This window comes from Penicillium pulvis (genome assembly GCF_028828015.1).
Source record: "Penicillium pulvis strain IBT 33274 chromosome Unknown scaffold_8_segment0_segment0, whole genome shotgun sequence".
Taxonomy (NCBI): Eukaryota; Fungi; Ascomycota; class Eurotiomycetes; order Eurotiales; family Aspergillaceae; genus Penicillium; species Penicillium pulvis.
Window position 1 is genome coordinate 4864437 of NW_026643080.1, and position 14720 is coordinate 4879156.

General features: G+C 49.3%; 8 protein-coding genes across 8 annotated transcripts; 4 read left to right on the forward strand and 4 right to left on the reverse strand.

Moving 5' to 3' along the window:
- Window positions 1-653: 653 nt before the first annotated feature.
- N7503_011250 (uncharacterized protein) lies at window positions 654-1046 on the forward strand (the record flags this gene model as incomplete). The annotated part of the gene is made up of 1 exon (XM_057070796.1): window positions 654-1046. The coding sequence occupies one exon, from the start codon at window positions 654-656 to the stop codon at window positions 1044-1046; it is 393 nt and encodes a 130-aa protein (XP_056917407.1).
- A 226-nt stretch (window positions 1047-1272) lies between these two features.
- Window positions 1273-4279, reverse strand: N7503_011251 (glucan 1,3-alpha-glucosidase ROT2; the record flags this gene model as incomplete). The annotated part of the gene is made up of 3 exons (XM_057070797.1): window positions 1273-3337; window positions 3389-4130; window positions 4198-4279. The coding sequence occupies 3 exons, from the start codon at window positions 4277-4279 to the stop codon at window positions 1273-1275; spliced, it is 2889 nt and encodes a 962-aa protein (XP_056917408.1).
- A 334-nt stretch (window positions 4280-4613) lies between these two features.
- Window positions 4614-5329, forward strand: N7503_011252 (nucleoside diphosphate kinase; the record flags this gene model as incomplete). Its single annotated transcript, XM_057070798.1, has 4 exons — window positions 4614-4630; window positions 4743-4773; window positions 4863-5010; window positions 5070-5329. 4 exons carry the CDS (start codon window positions 4614-4616, stop codon window positions 5327-5329), a joined length of 456 nt encoding a protein of 151 aa, XP_056917409.1.
- A 177-nt stretch (window positions 5330-5506) lies between these two features.
- N7503_011253 (uncharacterized protein) lies at window positions 5507-6109 on the reverse strand (the record flags this gene model as incomplete). The annotated part of the gene is made up of 1 exon (XM_057070799.1): window positions 5507-6109. The coding sequence occupies one exon, from the start codon at window positions 6107-6109 to the stop codon at window positions 5507-5509; it is 603 nt and encodes a 200-aa protein (XP_056917410.1).
- A 398-nt stretch (window positions 6110-6507) lies between these two features.
- N7503_011254 (methylenetetrahydrofolate reductase (NAD(P)H) MET12) lies at window positions 6508-8714 on the forward strand (the record flags this gene model as incomplete). Its single annotated transcript, XM_057070800.1, has 2 exons — window positions 6508-6661; window positions 6735-8714. The coding sequence occupies exons 1-2, from the start codon at window positions 6572-6574 to the stop codon at window positions 8712-8714; spliced, it is 2070 nt and encodes a 689-aa protein (XP_056917411.1). The 5' UTR covers window positions 6508-6571.
- A 374-nt stretch (window positions 8715-9088) lies between these two features.
- Window positions 9089-10678, reverse strand: N7503_011255 (tRNA-ribosyltransferase family protein; the record flags this gene model as incomplete). The annotated part of the gene is made up of 3 exons (XM_057070801.1): window positions 9089-9260; window positions 9335-10409; window positions 10453-10678. 3 exons carry the CDS (start codon window positions 10676-10678, stop codon window positions 9089-9091), a joined length of 1473 nt encoding a protein of 490 aa, XP_056917412.1.
- Window positions 10679-11868: 1190 nt separating this feature from the next.
- N7503_011256 (uncharacterized protein) lies at window positions 11869-12309 on the forward strand (the record flags this gene model as incomplete). Its single annotated transcript, XM_057070802.1, has 1 exon — window positions 11869-12309. The coding sequence occupies one exon, from the start codon at window positions 11869-11871 to the stop codon at window positions 12307-12309; it is 441 nt and encodes a 146-aa protein (XP_056917413.1).
- Window positions 12310-12566: 257 nt separating this feature from the next.
- N7503_011257 (arylsulfotransferase family protein) lies at window positions 12567-14209 on the reverse strand (the record flags this gene model as incomplete). Its single annotated transcript, XM_057070803.1, has 2 exons — window positions 12567-13334; window positions 13421-14209. The coding sequence occupies 2 exons, from the start codon at window positions 14207-14209 to the stop codon at window positions 12567-12569; spliced, it is 1557 nt and encodes a 518-aa protein (XP_056917414.1).
- Window positions 14210-14720: the final 511 nt, after the last annotated feature.

The window sequence follows — 14720 nt, forward strand, 5'->3', positions numbered from 1 at the left end:
CCAGTGGCAAACGAGGACCCAAACAGGCCTTGCGACAAGGAACAGGGACGAGAAACGGGGAGGAACCAAAAGGGAGAGAGTCCAACGTGACGACGCAAGCGGCTTTTTTTCTCCCCGTTTCAGCTTATGTCAGCACCCTGTCGATCATTGAAGTATAAACATACTAAAATTCATGGAAAAACATACTATCATAATCACCCTGCTCCAAGTTGTTTTTTTCGCATCTTAGTCTGCTTACACTATGACAAGTGAGTCACTTTTCATAAACACGGCGGCTACACCACGGATTCAATGTATGCACTAATCCCTTTGCAGTTGAGTGGAGACTGTTCGTGGGCGTTTAAGCCTAATTTCCCCAATTGGAACAAAATGGCGTTGGAGAAGTTCCTTTTAAATCAATCACACACAAGACATCTGGTATATAATGTAGGGAAACCTCGGATGGTTTTCAATCATTAAGTTTCAGAGAGCCAGACTTTGAGGAAACCCGAACCTAGGATCCTCGTAATATTGAAGGTCAAAAAAGAAGAGCCGGTATAGGCCGTACTATTCTTTGCACGTCATTCTTTGTTATACATTTGAATGACTTGCTGGCCCTATCTGTGACCTTCTTCTACTTCGGCTTAGAATTATCTTCGCTATACGAAATCAATATGATTCACACATATCCCTTCCCGGCCGACTTGATTGATGAAGTCAACAAAGCACACTATGAGGCTTCCCGTGAGGACTTGGTTCAACAAGTCACACAATCAGATGTCTTCGTCGTTGTTCATGAAAAAATAATACGCCATCATGAACCAGAGTTCATTATCGAGGGGGCTTTCTACACTTTAGACTCTGCCAACTACAAAACGATGGAGACATTCCGACAATACTATCCAGACTACGAGCCGGCAAGCTTCTATGCCAAGAATACATGGCAGGCTGTTGGAGAGAACTCAGTGGGCTGGTATCTGTCTAGAAGTGGGACTTTGTCTTTGGAAGTCCATGACCATGATGGAAACATTTGTCGAATTTATGCAGAAAGGCATGAAATTGAGTAATACCTGAATCAAATACGCTTTGATTCCCGAGATCCTGTTGAAAGTAGATTAAAGTTGAATTACCTATCGTTTTTTTTAAATGAAGTACTGTCAGGCATCTCCCAAGGGAAGACTCAATCAGACTCCAGATGCAATGAATGTCATGAAATCTCAAGATCTACTATATCAAATTGTTCGATAATCTAATATCGCATATAAGTCATATCTAGGAACAACAGCTAATCCCTTAGAATTCTATCCGCCACGCCTTTCCAATTCCAACATTGGGGCTCTTGACAACGGCATAAGATGCCTTTCCGCCTTGTTGGTCAAAGTACTCTAGCGATGCGGTGGTGGCAGCCTTAGCCCCATCCTCAATGATGGTCACAGTGTTCTTGCCCTTCCACTCCTTGGGCGGGTCAACAACAATAAGACGCTCTACAGTAACGCCAGCCATGGTCTTCAAATACTCGGCAGTCTTGGGTCCCTTGGTACCAAGGTCTTCGGACGACAAGGTTGAATCACGGAACAGGAAGCGGCGGTGGATATAGCCGCCACGCTCATAGTCAAAGGTCTCGCCATCATCAACGTAGAGAGTACCCTCGGCTTCGCCATTCTTGTTCAATGTCAGAATGAGAGTGTACGGATCCCATTTCATGAGGGCACTGCTGCGACGAGGGCGGTCCCGACGGGGGACGATGTGACCACCCTGGATCAACAAGGGAATCTTGTCTTCAGGGGCGGGGACGGTGTGTTTCTTGCCTGCGCCCTGGTAGACAGTGAAGTCAAAGTAGTCATAGTACTTCTCATCGTCGGCAATGTAAATGTCGGTGGTGAATGTGTTTTCAGTCACCACGGGCTTCGCGAGAAGACCTGTAGAGCCCAGGTACAGCTGGTCGTCGATGGCAAAGCCTGCCTCATCTTCGGGGAACATGTAGTACTGGGGCCGCACGATCGGTGTACCGTTAACCGAAGCCTCATGGAAAGCTGTGTACCAGGAAGGCAGAAGCTGATATCTCAGGCGGATAGCCTGAGAAATGATAGTCCGGTGCGGCTCACTGATCAAGTAGGGTTCACGGCGCCGAGTATCAATGTGAGCGTGAGCGCGGAAGAATGGGTACCAAATTCCTGCTTGGTACCATCGCGACAACAGCTCCTTATCCGGGTTATGGAAGAAGCCGCCAACATCAGCACCAGCAAAGGGGAATCCGGCAATGCCGTTGGTCAAAACCATTGGCAAGGACATGGCCAAGTGATCCCAGGTGGCCTGGTTGTCGCCAGTCCACATAGCAGCCATGCGCTGAGCTCCGGCGTAGTATGAGCGGGTCAAAATGAATGGCCGGCGGACTTCACCCTTCTTGCGCTCCAGCAAGGCCTGGTAAGTAGCATTGACGAGGGTGATACCGTTCACGTTGTGGATATCACGGTGTTCCCAGTCGCCATGGTGGATATTATCCTTAGGCATAGTGGTTTCCGGCCCATTGAAAACGGAAGGCTCGTTCATATCATTCCAAATGAACAGGTTGGACATCGATCCCTGGAACTTGTCGTACTTGTGGAGACTGTTCCACCACTGCACTGCAGCGGGGTTGAAGCAATCAACCCAGTTCGAAGAACCGGGCCAGCACCAACCGTCATAAACGTCACCGTCCTTGTTTTGAACAGCAAGACCCTTGCTATTAAGCTCCTGCGAAACATAGTAGTTATCCTTGTTTTTGATGTGCGGATCGATAAGTACTACGAGCTTCCGCTCAGATTCATCAAGCTTCTCCTGCATGCCTTTCGGGTTGGGGAAAGTAAGCGGGTCCCAAGTGAAGTACTTGCGGTCGTCGGTATATTCAAGATCAAGCCAGATCACGTCATAAGGGATCTGATATTTGTCAAACTTGGCATCCACTTCCTTTACATCCTCGTCGGTGACATAGTTCCAACGGCATTGATGATAAGCAATGGCGAAGTGCTGGGGCAGTTGAGTATAGCCAGTAAGTTCTCCATATGTCTTACTGATCTCCCCGGGGGAGGGGCCAAGGAAAACGAAAAGATCGATTCGGCCAGACTCGGAGAACCAATGAGTGTGCGTGTTGGTCTTTGAGCTGGCGCCCAAAGAAAGCGGATTTGACGAGGCGGTCTTTTTTACGATGTCGACCCAGGTTTCAGCAGCATTGAGCCAGAAGACACCGACCGTGGAGTTCTTGCGGTGCGCCTGCATGAAAGGAATAGCGCCGTACAGGGTCATTGGGCTGTTAAGCTCATACTCGAAGACATCGGAATTGTACATGCGGTATGGGTTCTCGTGGTTTCCGGGACCTCCCCTAGATCATGGTTAGATCCACCCAGTGGATATGATGGTGAACTGCAAATACCTGGTCTCTTTGAGCGAAAGCGAATCCGCATGCTCAGGAATTCCGAATACATGGTTGTAACCGGGGAAGGTCACATCAATACCAACACTCTCAGGGCCACGAGGTTTGGAATCGGTGTTACCACCAAAGCTCTCCTCCCACCAAGTGCTTTCATCCTCAGCGGACGGGGACTCAGACTCTCCTTCCTTCTCGACCTTAGGACGCCAGTGCTCCATATTCAGAAGGCCTTGGTGGTTCAGCTGAACATGTGTTTCGCCATCCCTCTGAAATTCCAGCTCAAATGGAGAGTGACGAATTACAGCCTCGAACTTGTCACCTGGCCCATACTGGACCTTGGTGAATCCAGCTTCGGTCTCAGGTTTCAGCGCAGCGGACTTGCTTGCTTCCAGTCCTCCAACAAGGACCCATTTCTCGGTCTCATCGTACCGCTTCTTGTTCACCTTGCTGTTGTGTCGGACTTCGATCTCACCCTTCATGCGCTTCTCTTCGTCGACGATCACGCGTGCGGCACCGGATTCCAGGAAAGATACGATGACAGGCAAACGGACTTTATCATTTGTGGTGGTAGTCTTAATCAAGGTACCGGTCAATTGACCGTCCTTGAACTGTACAGAGGTCGGGTCAAGCTCGTACGGGGAGCTCCATGATGTACCTTTGGCGGAGGCATCGTCGGCGAGAGCCCGGTTTCGCTTGCAAAATCCGGATTGGTCACATGTTTTGAAGTTTTCATGCTTCACGGTCGCTATTCAAGACAAGAGTTAGACATGTAGCCATTCCATGTGGGCATGCAGCTTGAGAGGGCAACTCACCACCGGGGACAACAATGCACCCGATAAGAACCAGTAAAGAGAGGAATAGCGTCCAACGGGACGCGGGCCGGCTCCGGGCCATACTGTAGACAGATATGCAGTCAGAGACCCTCAATCCCTGGACAAAAATAATATCTCGAGGTGGATGATGACCTGCATCCGCAGTGGAGTTTTTAGTGATAGGGAAGCTCCAGGCTGGCCTGACGGTGGAGAGCTGGGGTAAGACACCTAAGGCTACAAGGCCAAAAGGCAAAAGGTATCAAGGCACCAAGGTGTCTAAGCCAGCGCACCTCGTGCCCCACCATCGACCAATGGCTGGTCAAAAAAAAGACTGTCAGGTATTTATTCTCCCTCTTTCCCTCTTCCTCTTTTCTCATCCCTTGCAGACTTCCCGATCTTCAATTCAATTCATCAAAATGGCCGACGAGCAGACGTAAGTTATAACCCTCGCCCTATATACCACCTCCCACACTTCATACTCTAGCTATGGTCTTTTGCTAGCTACCCCTCTTTGTCTGGCGGTGAAGCTAATCAATTTGTTACAGTTTCATTGCCATCAAGCCCGATGGTGTCCAGGTATGAAGAGAAGACTCTCCGCGCCGGTGAATCCAACAAATAAAGGATTTTACCGGCAATTGAGTCGCATAAACTAATAATATCTACAGCGTGGACTCATTGGCCCCATCATCTCTCGCTTCGAGAACCGTGGCTTCAAGCTCGTTGCCATGAAGCTCACCTCCCCCGGCCAGGAGCTCCTCGAGAAGCACTACGCTGACCTCGCCACCAAGCCCTTCTTCAAGGGTCTTGTTTCCTGTGAGTTCCCGGATCTTCCGAGTCATCAGTTCTGAAATTCCCTTCTAACCCACCACCAGACATGCTGAGCGGTCCCATCTGCGCTATGGTCTGGGAGGGCAAGGACGTCGTCAAGACCGGCCGTGTCATCCTCGGTGCCACCAACCCCCTTGCATCCGCCCCCGGTACCATCCGTGGTGACTACGCCATCGATGTCGGCCGCAACGTCTGCCACGGCTCCGACGCCGTTGAGAGCGCCAAGAAGGAGATTGCCCTCTGGTTCCAGCCTTCCGAGCTCAACATCTACAAGCACGCCTCCGCCGCTTGGGTCTACGAGTAAATTATTCGTCTTCCATGATGCCTGGGGTCTGACGAGTCTGTCCACGACTATCTCTACAATATAGAATGCGATAACTGAAGACAGGCCTCTGATGGCTCTGAAAACCCAATACAATATACAAGGATCATATGATTCATGACTATATGTCTACACTAGATTACACTTGGTAATTTCTTTTCAACTCCTCCCAAATAGCCGCTTAGCTGCTTTGGTTGTTGGGTTAAGAATGACTCGCGCAAACCACGGCGTTGCACAAGCACTCGCCGCTATCCGAACAGGCAATAGCGCTTTTGTAATCGCATAGGCTGTCGCAAATTCGAGGATCAGCCGCACGCCTGCCCCTTCCTTCCCGGTAGTAGCTCCAGATGCCGTTACTTCATGCTCCGCGACAACACTGACGTCCGTTTCGTCGACCCAACCTTTCTTCCTGAGCCAGCGCCCAAATCGTGCAGCTCCTTCATCGAATGCATTGTTTTCCCCTGATCCTGATGCTAGATCTGGCATCCAATTGCCGTAATGGAACGCCGCGACTAGCCCAAACAAGGGCACAATGGCGGTAATTTCGTGCAAGATGAGGAAGGATGTAACATGGGTCACCGGAGCTCCCAGTAAGGGCGTTGTAAAGGTACGGAGAAAGCGGGGAAGACGATCATTGAATTGACGTAGCCGGGAGCGAGGGTCCGGTGTTGAGTGCTTTGAAGGAGTGGAGAGATTCCGTCGCGACGGAAATCTAGCTTGCGCGACATTCCATCGAAAGCGTGGAAACGAACGTGATGCCATTGTTAGCGCCTAACTGGATGACAATGACTCGAGATGCTGAGGTTTCACCAGGAAAACATGACTAGCTTGAGCAATGGGGAGCACAGGCCAAATTCCGAAGTCTACGGAGCATCTACGTGATTAGATCGAAGGCGATCGCTGAGTAATCTGGATCGGGTCGATCCTTGGTTTCAACCTTTTTTTTATATTTTTAAGTGGTATTATGAGAATAAATTTTTTGGCGAGTTGTGTATACACGAGGTCCAAGCGATTTCTTCATAAATTTTCATAGGAAAGGAGTAGCTTCAGGCTTGAAAACAGGTCTGAACCATGTAGATCCTAGTTTGTGGGTTGGCCACCGGCAGGCGGAGACATCACCAATTCCCGGGTGCGGCCTGGGAGAACCCATGAATGGTCCACTTCGGCCCAAGTCTTTTCTTGCTTCCTAAACCTACTCCCGTTGCATTTCAAACACCCATCGCAATGGAGAAGAAGCTCACAGAGAAGATCGCGGCCTTGCCGCCGGACGCAAATTACTTCTCTCTAGAATTCTTCCCACCGAAGACTCGAATGGTGGGGTAACCCCGCGCATCAAATACTGCTGCACCAGAAATATGAATATCTGCTAACGACGATGTTACAATAGGGTTTGGTCAATCTCTCTGCACGTCTGGAGCGTATGGCCCAGGCCCTGCGCCCGCTATTCGTGACGGTCACTTGGGGTGCAGGCGGAAGCACAGCGGCTCGATCCCTCGAGCTGGCGGAAGTTTGCCAGCGCCAGTTGCAGTTGACTACCGTTCTGCACCTAACATGTACCAACATGAGCCGCGAGTTGGTGGATACGGCATTGATGGAGGCCAAGGCGCTGGGTATCCGCAATATCCTGGCCCTGCGTGGAGACCCGCCCCGCAGCGAGGAATACAATATGGATGGAGAGGACGACAGCAACAAGGACTTTACATTCGCTGTTGATCTGGTCAAATACATTAAGAAGACACACGGTGACTACTTTTGCATTGGTGTCGCTGCGTATCCAGAGGGTCACCCGGCGGATTCTTTCCAAGATGTGCAGGATCCTATGCGCGATCTGCCTTACTTGGTTGAGAAGACCGTTGCTGGTGCAGACTTCATTATGACACAGCTTACCTATGATCTGGAGGCGTACCAGAAGTTTGAGAGCGCACTTCGGAACCACGAGTCGGGCGTCTTCAAGACAATCCCGATTATCCCAGGCTTGATGCCTATCCACAGCTACAAGATCCTTACCCGCGTGACAAAGCTCAGTCATGTCAAGGTGCCGGAGGCTGTTGCTAAGCGCATTGAAGCTGTTAAACATGATGACGATGCTGTCAAGCGGGCCGGTGTGGATATTGTCAGTGAGATCGTGGGAGGTATCAGAGAGCTTCCGTCTCCCGGGCCACGGGGTTTCCATTTCTACACACTGAACTTGGAGAAGACAGTGTCATTTATCCTAGAGCAGTGTGACATGATTCCGCCCTTCTCAGTGAACATGGACGATACCGCGATAGATATTGACACTACCGTCTCTATCGATGATGTTCCAACCCGTACCTTCCAGTCAAGACGCCGGTCTTCTATTAACTCACAGCCATACAACCGTGTCATTGTTGACAAGTTGTCTGGAAAAGACTCTTCTCGGAGTTCTACACATGAGGCTCTAGCAGACGGCTCGGGAATGCCTGCTTTGCCTCCTAACCGCAGCACAACCCTTCTTATCTCTGAAGGTCTCGGCGCTCTTGGCAGAGAGGCCACTTGGGATGACTTCCCCAACGGCCGATGGGGTGATGCCCGCTCGCCCGCCTTCGGTGAGATTGATGGCTATGGTCCCTCTCTTCACGTCACCAACGCCGTCGCCCGCCGTCTGTGGGGCCATCCCGTTGAACCGTCCGACCTTAACACTCTTTTCCGGCGTCACGTCTCCGGTGAACTTCACATGGTTCCCTGGTCTGAAGGTGGTGCCGAAGAAGGTACCGGCGGTTTGAACCCGGAGACTGACCTTATTCGACCGGAGCTGCTTAAGCTTATCGATGGCCGTGGCTGGTGGACATTGGCCTCGCAGCCCGCTGTCAACGGCGTCCGCAGTGACGACCCCATCTTTGGCTGGGGTCCTCCTCGTGAGGGTTTCGTGTTCCAGAAGCCCTTCGTGGAGTTCTTCTGTTCTACCAACGACTACAAGACGATCCTCCAGCCTATGTTCGCAAAGTACGACGAAAAGCTGGCTTGGTTCGCTATCAACCAAAAGGGTCTCTATGAGTCTTCTTACCCAGTTTCGACAGGCGACATTGACGCCGACGAGTCGAACCCGGACAGCGCTAACGCTGTCACATGGGGAGTCTTCCGTGGAAAGGAAATCATCACACCCACTATTATTGAGGAAGTCAGCTTCCGCGCTTGGGGTGAGGAGGCTTTCCGCATCTGGGAGGAATGGCGCCGCGTGTACCCACGCAACTCGCCTACTGAGCGGTTCCTCGATACTACCAAGAATGATGCCTGGCTTGTTTGTGTCGTTGGACAGCAGTACGGTGCTGGCACGAAGCCTGGTTCGAAGGAGGAAGAGGATGAGGTCAAGTGGATGTGGCGCGTGTTGGCGGGTGAGACGCAGTAGTGACCGACTTCTACCTTTACGACAGCCGGATATACCCTGCAACAAACATTTCTTGGGGTTTTTTGTTTCTTGTTCATATTTTCAGCTTTGTTTTATTTATTTTTTTCATTGCAATAAGAATGCACGTCTTTTTGGAAACGGGCAAAGGATTGATGGTATCACGAGATATGGGATCCTGTATAGTACTTGAGCGTGCAATTGACGGGATGACTAATTAGACTCTATGCATTTCTTTTACTTTGTGTGGAATTTATTGAGCTAAGCATCTTCGTCATATACTCGTTGTCTCTTCATAACTCATATATATGCACTAAATAAAAGCAAAAAGACGCCAAAATGCTTCTGGACGGAACGCGCTGAGTTTATGCTTTCATTTAAGCCTTCTCGGCAAAGCCATGTTTCTCAAGACCCTCTGCATCAGTATCAGGAGTAACAACAGAAGACTGAGAATCTTGGAACTTCTGGAGCGCATCGTCGAGACGACCGTATACCCGAAGCGCGCGGCTGGGTTGATTGGACCCGGAGGGGTGCTGGTAGGCGCGAAGTCTATACAACCATTAGTATAAAGCAAGAATTTGCAGCGACTATCAAAATTCCAATCAGTGTAGGTTCCAACGTACCTAGGACCCTGGCCGGTTGACTCGGGTAATGTCGAGGCGTAGGTGCGGTTGAACGCCTCAACATCCTGCTCGAAAGAGCCTCGTTGAATACTTTCTCGCACTCCTTGGAAGAAAAGGTCCATGGTGTGGAAATTGTGCATCTGCAGAAGAGCCCACGCAGCCATCTCTTTAGCAGCTAGGAGATGATTGAAGTATGCGCGGTGGTGGCGTCGACAAGCGTAGCACTGGCAACCCTCACGCAGGGGAGAAGTATCTTTCGCGTACTCGGACGACCACATGTCTATACCCAAAGCCAATGGCTCCTTCTCGTCAGCGCTTCTAGGAGGAGCTGGGAAAGTAAAATCAAGCGCGATGCCCGCATCCGAAGAATCACCAACGAAGGGGATGGTCAGAAGATCTGCGCCAAGCGAGACCTCACGGAGGATCGCATGAGGTCCCCTAGGATCACTGATGAGCAAACGAGGCAAATCCCCCAGGGACTCCGGGATGAAGCTGAGACAATCGGATTCATATAATGCCAGTCCAGAAAGACGATCACGGAACTCGTCTGCCAAATCATCCAAGTAGAGCGATTGCTGCGCGTTATCGAGTGGCAGAATCGGCGCGAAATACGCTGCCTTGCACTTCTCGTCTACTGCAACGGTTTTTCCGTATAACCGCTCTAGCGCATCCCGCGTATACGCATGTGTCCGATCCACCATCTTGCCCCGCCTCTTGTTGCCGGGTGGTTTCCCAGATACGACATCCGCAAGTCCAATTACAAGGTCAGGTTTCAGCTTATGTGTCGCCTCAATGTATTGCTGGGCTGACAGCTGGTGGAACCCATCTGAGGTGGAGACCGCAATTGAGGTCTGAGTGTTTACCGGCGGGCATGGGATGGCGGGGAACCGACGCGGGGCTAGAACCAAAGGCAAATCGTTGGACGCGCACATGAATTTTCGCAATGGCGACTCGTTCGCTTCGACAGGGATTTTGAACACCGGGGAACGGTGTTTCTTTTCAATAACTGATATAGGCCCGAGGGCGCATAGATTGTCAGTTGGAGGCACAAAGAGCTTATGCGGGGGAGAGGAGGCTGGAAAGGGGAATCCAGGGTTCGTGGATAATGGCGCACGTACAATCTTCGAGTCCAACGTATAGGCCATTGATCGCGGTCTCTTTGCGCACATTGTCGTGGGATATATGCGGCACGACACCCCGCGACGTGACGGGCAGATAATGCGGCGTAGACAATGTCTTACGGCCGGCGATCGCCAATGTGCCAGCTCGGGGTGCCAGGACGGGCGCAGCGGGACCCAGGACACTGAAGGTCATGTTGCGCAGTTCTGGGGTCTCGGAGTCCATGGCGCTTGTTGTCATTGACTGACCATCATGGGGCTTTGGGGTGACATTATTGGCAGAAAAATAATCGAGGGACCGCTTAGCTTGGTACGCAGCCGCCTTACTGGAAAGCATACGAGGTATAAAAAATAAGCAAAAGACATATATCCAACTTTGATAACCTTATACGCATTTAGGATAAATGGAAGTTTTAGGTCGATTATAATTCAAAAAATAATGAGAACATTGATGTGTTTGCAAATGTCGTCAAATGTCGTTTGTCCCTTCCGCCGTATCTTCCCCGATGCAGTGACCGATGCCGGCTTGTCTCCAGATTAACATTGGAGGAATGTTAACAATTATGAAGTCAATTAAGATATCTCAGGTTTCGATTTTTGTTTCTCCGGGGTTAGGAGGTCTACAGTAACAATGAGTCTATTAGCCATCAACAATAGTCTCCATTCCGCACCTGGGCAGAGGTCACAACCTCAGCGACTAATATTATTATAATTACCACAAGCCAGCCAGCCACATGACACGGCGCATCGTGGGAATGCTGCAGGTAAGTCTCGATCATGCACGATGGCCACAGAAAGAGCTCCATACTGTACACCGCAAAAGTAGATCGTTTTGTTACACTAGGACATTTTCGTTCCTTTTTCGAGCTCTTTCAGCAGCCAATGGCTTTGGATAATGACGTCTGTGGCTCGAGCTTGAGCTGAATCAACCCAATTCTTTTAGGTATCCAGCAAGCATGAACAATACTATACTGACCCGTGAGCGGAAAACACATGAAAGTTGCTTAGAAGAGGCATTGAGCATCTTCTTTAGCTGTGTCAGATAGCAACAACGAATACAATGATGATCATTTTCCCCAAGGCTGGTTGATCGACAGATCGGCATGGCCCTTACCCGGCACGAGTAGACTCCCCCCTGCATACTATGTGTCTTTGTGTAACGCCAGTAAATAGCTCGATATTTACCCATGCACAGATCAATAGTTTACGCATAATTGTCTCATTCTTTCCAGGCTCTCCGTGACGGTCAAGCCAACCTCCGAGATTGGTCACCCGGGCCAAATATTGTTGGAAGATATAAATTGCGCAAAACTTCCGTGTCCAATGTAATACACAATCCATTCTTTCTCTCAATCTCAACCTAAAATCATCTATACCTTTCGATATTCTTCAATTTTGTCTGCACTCACCAACAAAATGAAGTCCTTTCTCACTCTGACTGCTCTTGCCACTCTTTGCAGCTCAGCATATTGCTTCAGCGAAGGCACCTATAAGATCGGTTCAGCCAGTCTTGAGAAGACCAAAGTGTTGACTGAAGTGCCTGGTCAAGAAGACCTCGTCTTCAACACCGCCAATGGACACCCTGGCCAAATTTGGGACTTTACCCCGACTGACGAAGAAGAGTACTTCTTGGTTACAAATACCCTTGGCGCATACATCGATTGCCCAGCACTGGATAGCCTATGCACAGCTGGAGAGGATCCCACATCCTACCGCCCGGAGCTCGTTGCGGATAACACATACGAGCTGGTTGCAAATGGAACTGGTTATTTCCTACGTCTCGCAGACGATAACAAGCTGAAACTGGCTGGATATGAACCTGGTCTCGAACAGGAATTTGTCTTGACTAAGGCTTAGAGTACGTGACCCCTGTCATTCATTATGAGTTAATGTTAAACTAAAGTAATTTATTACTAGGTATTCTGCTAGTTAGTGCAGTCGGATGACCTGGAGGTACACGTCAGGATGAACCTTGATATATGAGTATAGATAGTACCGAACTCAAAACTCATGTACTGAATCCGGTTTATGAAATTGACTGATGACTGATGCAAGAAATGTGAGAGCGAGATCCAATGAAGAGCCCGCCTTTATACCATGTGAAGAAGATTGTGTCAAATGTAGTCCCATCCGTCCTTCTCAAAGCCGTTTAGGCTCTTTTGTCCGTGAGTAATGAAGCAAGCAGAATACTCCACAATAGGTGACTTTGCCAAGATCTTCTCGCCCTCTCTGGCAACAGCAAAGATGAATTTAGCGTTGACATTTTCAAGTTGGACATGGGTTTCGAATCCAGTCCGTTCATGAGCCAGGAGGAGTTTTTCTTCCTGTAATAAGGAGGTCTTAGAGGGGGCTGATAAAATGGCCCAGTTGTCGTAATCTGTAGCACCGTTCCAGCTCATGTAAACATCGGTGGTATACTCTGTTGTTTGGTTGACGACTAGAACAGGATCCCAATGCGGATAAGCTCTCCATGGGAATTTAAATATCCGGTAGGCATTCGCCTCAAATGGGTTGATTCCAAATTGACCACTGAGAACCACGTTTCCGTCTGCATCGTATTCCTTGAATTTTGGTATCGACCCGTAGCCTAGTAGCATGTGTTCTGTTCCTGTGTATGGGAGAAACTGGAGGCTACCTTGGGTTGCGCTGACAACGATGTCCGTTGGATCTGTCAACTCGTGTGTTCTCCATGCCTCCTTGCTGACGAGGTCAATGTAGACAACCAGTCCTCTTGATGGGCCTTTGTCCTGATTTTCCATGGCATCATTGTTCATTAGACTGAGAACCAGGCTTTCGTCAGATTCGTTGTAGACACGAATGTCATGTTGCCATTCAAACTTTACGTTGTGACTTTTGAAGTCACCGCCACCTTCACTGTCACCCTAGAAGAATTATCAAGTGAGCGGATATATTCAAGCAAACAAATAAAAAGAGATAAAACAATATGGCCATGATTAGGTGCACTCACAGATAGTTCCCATCGGACGGAACCGTTCTTGTTGATATAGAAAGCAGAGAAGATGTGTCGAAAGTTAACCAGATATCCATGTCTCGTAGGCGTGACCGAGTTTATGTGGTAAGCATCCCACGCGTCTGTCAAATTCTTGCCACCTTTCAGGTCAAGTCTTGTCTTGGAGATCGGAATGTGCTCCAGTGCATCCCATTTGAACAAGATCTGATTTGTTTTGATATCGATTTCGTAGAACAGAGAGTCAATGACCCACATGTCGGGCCTACCTCTTCTCAGATGGCTAGTGTCTGTTTGGGTAAAATTGACAGCCGAGACCAGCATAGTATTTTGGGGCGTGATGTAGTGCTCGTGACCATCGATATAAGAGTCAAATATTTTGCCACTGGCAGTCTGGAAGTCATCGTTCAGGGTGACTGTGAAGATTTCTTGATATGAGGTGTCAAGAATATGTGCTGATCCATAACCTAGCACCCTGAGATCTGGCTGTGCATCCCAATATGTGATCACATCCCGGCCAAAAAGCTTTTGCACCTTAAAATCCATGTTCTCCCCATGTGGGCCCTGCCACACCATGTTGCCATTGTTGTCGAAGATTGTGGGCGCGTTGCCGGCTTGTTTGTATTTTCGAACGCCTATAAAAAGATATCCTGGGTCCGTTTCACCGGTTTTATTGAGGCTCAGATACGGGGGTTGCCATTCTCCAGTCTGGAATGACGTAGACGGCCAACCTGATTCTGCGAGAGCGAACGACAGCAACCCACATGAGAGAAGAAGAGACCGCACCATGCTAAGCACTGGAAGTAATAGTATAAGTCTGGTTGTCAGAAGTCAATAGGAATTTTCGAGAGGACACTAGGTGAAGCAACAAGCGATAAGTTAGACTTTATTCTAAGGTTGACCTGCTGCTGCCGGAAGGTCCGGTCCGGAAGTCCAGGTCTGACAGTGTTCCTCTAGCTTGATTTGTATAGAAGTTACGTGGTTCTTGTCTGGCAAGGTCTCGTGTCACTCGACCTCGGTTCGTGGTCAGCAAATCCATGAGCAAGTTAAGCTTGATTAAGGTTTATGTAATGAATCCAAGACCCAACATTGAAATGGCTACCCGCGGTCCAGGTCTTCCAAATGAGTCTTTTTCTTTTCCCACAGTATGCTTCTTTCATTTAGAATCGTTTACTTCGTATTTTCAACACAATCTACTTACAACAATTTACTCGATTATACAGGAAGGAAGTCCACCCGAGATGAATTCAGTAGAGACTACAAGAGCCTCTCCTCCAGTCGTGAAATTTAACATGTTTGA